The sequence below is a fragment of the Gekko japonicus genome, unplaced genomic scaffold (genome assembly GCF_001447785.1).
Source record: "Gekko japonicus isolate JY-2015 unplaced genomic scaffold, Gekko_japonicus_V1.1 scaffold227, whole genome shotgun sequence".
NCBI classification, from domain to species: Eukaryota; Metazoa; Chordata; class Lepidosauria; order Squamata; family Gekkonidae; genus Gekko; species Gekko japonicus.
The window spans coordinates 991719-996658 of record NW_015164189.1 but is presented as its reverse complement, the minus strand read 5'-3'; the positions used below and the strand labels follow the sequence as shown (position 1 = coordinate 996658).

The 4940-nt window shown below is 50.5% G+C and overlaps 1 protein-coding gene across 1 annotated transcript in view; it reads left to right on the top strand.

Annotated features, from left to right (window-relative positions):
- Window positions 1-7: 7 nt before the first annotated feature.
- Window positions 8-4940, top strand: part of INO80C (INO80 complex subunit C) — a 72190-nt gene continuing 67257 nt past the window's right edge. Inside the window, exon 1 of the mRNA XM_015408260.1 lies at window positions 8-219. Coding sequence (XP_015263746.1) covers window positions 19-219 — 201 coding nt within the window. The 5' untranslated portion in view covers window positions 8-18. The remainder of the gene's footprint in view (window positions 220-4940) is intronic.

Below are 4940 nucleotides of genomic sequence, written 5' to 3'. Positions count from 1 at the left end.
GCGCCCGCCCCGACCCTAATGGCGGCCTCGAGCGCCGCCGCTGCTGCCGCCGCCTCTCCTCCGGCGCTTTCCCCAGCCCCAGCTGGCCTTCCCGGTGCAGGCGCCGGAGCCGCGTCAGCCCGAAGTAAGAAGCGTCCCTCGAGCCCCGGCAACGGCAGCTCGGCGAAGAAAAGACGGGTGGCCGCACCGGGCGGAGGCACCCCCGGACTGGGCTCTCAGGTGAGCGCCGGGGAGGCTGTGCGCCTGCGCGTGGGGAAAGGGGCGGGCATCCAGGCGAGGAGGAGCCGCGCATGCGTGCCGAGGAGAGGGTGGGGTGGGGGTTCATTCAGTCTTCCCGGCGATGAAAAATGCAGGAGGAGGAGCTCCGCCCCGAGGAGGTTTCAGACGACAGATGTTGCTTTCCAGACACGCGCGTCGTTCGTTGTGGGTTTTCGCTTTGGGAACCTCTGTGGTGCTGAGTTGGGAGGAACCCCGCCGAGCTCAGTGGGATTTCGCTGCATGAAAAGCTGTGCGCGGCGTTGGAGCTTTTGCGTGTCACAGTGTAATGTCTGAATCGGACACGGGAGGTACAGTGGTTGGCCCTCTCGCTGCGTGGTAGCCCAGGGGACGCTTTTCACAGCAATACTGTGGAAAATGAAGATTTGCGCTCCCGCCGTCTGGTTCCAACGTTGCACGTAGTGTTTTTGCCTAAGAGTAAGGCTTGAAAGGCCATGGGCTACTCCTTGAATTAAGAGTGGCTGGCACAGGACGTTTTAGTTTATTTGTTTTCTTTATTTACAGTCCATTTTTCTCAGTGAGAACGAAGGCAGATGACACGGTGTAAATCGATACAGTCAGTGCAATGGAACAGCCAGTAAGTGATGTAATAGGATTAGGATGTGAAAATTAAAACCAAGTAAAAATCTGGAACAAAGCAAACGTGGCATATTAAGTGATGCAGAAATTAGATAATAGGGTAATGCACACAACAGCAGATAGTAGGTACTGCATGCCCCAGCATTGTCCAAAGTGTCTTTCCCTTTGTGAAAGCATTCTTCTGGAGTCATTCCATTATAGTCAGTTTTGAATAAAGTTTAATTCTTGGTATAAGCCTTCATGTGCATGCACAGTGCTATGGATAAGTGTGCATGTGCATGAAAGTTTATGCCCAGCTCTGTTGGTCTTAAAGGTGCCACTGGACTCGGTTGCTTCAGACCAACATGACTGCCCACCCGCATCGGTGTTGCACAGTTTGCTAATGTGCATTCTGCAAGGCAGTGTAGGCAAGTGCCATCTTTTGTTACAACTGTTGTGGATAGGATCCTGCTCTGTATGCAATTAAGTGCAGTTATGAGGTAAATGTTGGATACACAGTTACTCCATAGGGAAAAGCTAGAAAACAAATGTGTGTTTGCAAGTCCTTCGATGAAATATAACATCTTTATTGAATATTTATTTATTTATTATTATTAATAATCCATCTGTCTCACTGAAACTGAGCAAATTACACTGTTTAAACTGATGCCGTAGATTGGTTAATTTATTGATCTACTGTGATAATTTTACATTGATTGTATTTTTAATTGCTTTTAAGGTTGTAAATTGCCCAGAGCCTGCTAGCAGGGTGAGCGATTCATAAATTGAATAAATAATAATAATAATAAGGAATATAGGTATCTGAACAAGCAAAGAATATTAGACATGCAGAATGCAAGCACAATGCAGAAAAATGGTGTTACATCAATAGAAAATGATATAGTGACATCAGGATAATACATTCAGTGATCAATACAATAGAGTGATACAGTCCTTTCAATTTATAAAGTGCCTTTATGAACCATTTCTTTATGTTATAGCCCTGTGACCATTCTAGAAATGTGTTCCTGAACAATTCTGTTTTATGTAGTTTGTGGAATTACAGAAAGGTAGGAGCCCTTAGGCTTAGTTTTTGGGGGGGTCAGAGTTAAAGATGTGCTAAACCTTTGAATAATGCTTATTATTAATTTTGTATTATTGTTGACCATGAGACTAGGAGTGTCAGAGCAGGACTGGGGCGATGGGTTCAGGTACTCACTCTGCCATGTAGCTCTCCGGTGGCCTCCAGTCAGGTAATCTGAGGGTAAAACGGGGAAGGGAGAAGCATCTATGCCACCCTGTCCTCCCTGGAGCAAGGGATGAGTAAGAAAAAAAATCTAGACAGATAAAATTTTTGCTCAGTACAATAACCACAAGAATGGGGAATTAGTCCCGTATTTGTCTCCCCTTCCCTGTTCCGCAAGCCTCCTTCTCTTCTAGCTACCCTGCCCTCAAATTCCCATTTCAGCGTCCAGTGCCGCTAACTCCAGGTACTTTATTTTTCACTCTCATGCCCCCGGGTCCGTATCTCATGGGATCTCATTCCAGGGGGTGCTAGATCTGGGTTGAGAAATACCTGGGGGTTTGGGGGGTGGAGCCCGAAGTGGATGGGATTTGGGGAGCGGTGGGACTTCAGTGGGATATAATGCCAGAGCGGCTGTTTTCTTCAGGTGAACTGACCTCTGTCACCTGGAGATCCATTATAATCCCAGGAGATCTCCAGCCACCACCTGGAGGTTGGCAATCCTAGCTGCCATGCTTGTTTATAAGCCTAAGAGTGAGCAGTCTGTCGGGCTCAAGGGATCCCCCCTTCCACAAAGGCCTAAGGCCTTGTGTAAATCTTGCAATAGACCTATATTTCCCAGCCTCCTTCCAAGCTTCAGGATTGGACTGGGAGACAATCACTATCAAGGAGGCGGAGCTCTGCTAGTGAGCATATAAGGCCCCTGCGCAGAGGAGGCTGATTGTTTCCTCCCTGGAAGCTTGGTGGCAACAAGGTTGGCCTTGGAGGGAGCTGATTCCTCACCCCACAGTAGGGTGAGTGTGTCCAACTGGGATCAGGTATTGAAACCGTTATTGTTGTTGAGTCGCACAGTCGAGTCCAGCTCTTCGCGACCCCACGGACCACATCACGCCAGGCCCTCCTGTCTTCCGCCCTCCTCCGGAGTTCGCTCAATTTCATGTTTGTTGCATCGATAACACTGTCTAACCATCTCATCCTTTGCCATCCCCTTCTTCTTTGACCTTCAGTCTTTCCCAGCATCAGGGTCTTCTCCAGTGAGTGCTCCCGTCCACTTTAGTTCACTGATTCCCAAGATGTCGATGTTCAGTCTTGCCATCTCCTTTTTGACCACGTCAAGCTTACCTTGAGTCATAGATCTTACATTCCAGGTTCCCATGCAGTACTGTTCTTTGTAGCATCAGACTTTCCTTTCACCATCAGACACATCTACAGCTGAGCGTCCTTTCAAAACTTTGGCCCAGCCACTTCACTCTTTCTGGGGTTACTTGTACTTGCCCTCTGCTCTTCCCCAGTAGCATATTGGGACACCTTCCAACCTGAGGGGCTCATCTTCCAGTGTCATATCTTTTAGCCTTTTGTTACTGTCCATGGGGTTTTCTTGGCAAAGATACTGGAGTGGGTTGCCATTTCCTTCTCCAGGGGATCATGTCTTGGCTGAAACAGAGTACTGACTAAGTAAGGTAGTTGCATCAGGGAACTTTGTTGATTTCTGGCCAGCTTCTTTCTTAGTGAGTTTTGCCCTGTATTCATTCTGCCTCATTCTTACAACTATTTACTTACTTGTTACAGTATTTGTTTAACAAACCACTCTGCCTGGGTTTTTCGTGCCTCAAACTTGGCTGTATGTCAGGGCATACCGTGGCCACAGGGGGAGTTGCCTGGGGGGGGGCAGTCAGTTGAGTTCCTTGCCTGCTCCAGGGGTGTTGGGGGAGGGAACTGCCCCTGGAAGGGCAGAAGGGGGCGGAGAAATAGAACGGCTTGGCGCCCTTCCAGCCTGCCACCCCATCCCGAAGGTTGTCGGCAGTGGGGCTAGGATGGATAACCCCCCTCCGACATTGGTGCTGTGCAATGCCAGATCTATAAATAATAAAACTATGGTCCTTCGGGACTTCCTTTTGGAACAGGAGGTATAACTACACTTTTAAGATGGCAGCTTAGCGGAGGCGTTGTGCTCACGCTCCTGCTATTGAAATGGGAAACTTCACAACAACTAGCTGGCCTGGGAACATGCTGCTGAGCGATTCCGGGTTCATACCTGAAACCGAGTGCGCACATGGGGCACGAAATCGCCCCTTAGGCTACCACCCCCTCCAATGCAGACCTGAGCGGCCCGAACCGGCCTGGTTAATTAGAGTTCCAGTACCTGGTGTGAGTCTGTCCCCGGTGCTGGCGAGGTGTGCACGGGTTGCACGGCCGGAGTTCGGGTGGTGCAGCGACCATCTTGGCGGAGCCGAGGAGTTGGTGCGGTGGTGGTTGCGCGTTTGGCGGTGGGAACTTTCTCGGCGGCGGTGGGCCTCTGGGCACTGGCGGCGGGGGCGTTGGAGGAGAGTCTCCTCCCTCTCTCGGGGCCCCTGGGAGTGGCTGGGTAACGAGACGACGCGGAGTCAGGGGGCGACAGATCCATCCCAGCTTCGGCAGAGGGAGCGGCCACGACAGCTGAGCCGTCCCAGCGGGAACCGTTGAGGGTCTCGAACCGCGGGAGTCGACGCCTGAGAGGGAAGCCCCGGAGTGGCTGGGAGATTGTGGACCCCGACTGTATAACAAGGGAGCCTAAGGAACCGGAGAACTTTGGAGATCGAGGAGTTGAACTCAGATTGTTCAGCTGCTGAGGAGAGTTGCTTCCTTTCCCCTTGGGGGAGGCCTGGAGCTTGGAGGCGGCTACTGGACAGTCCTCTAATGCTAGAGGTGGCGGGTCATCTGCACCCTTGGCAGTTGTGGAGGTAGCAGCGGAATCCTTTTCCATTTGGCAACAATTTTGAGTGGTTGTGGGTGGGTGTGACTTGTGATTTGTCTGCTGGTAGGATTATGAATGAGTGCTGTATGAGTGATGAATGTGGTTGTTGATTTCGATTCCAGGGATTTA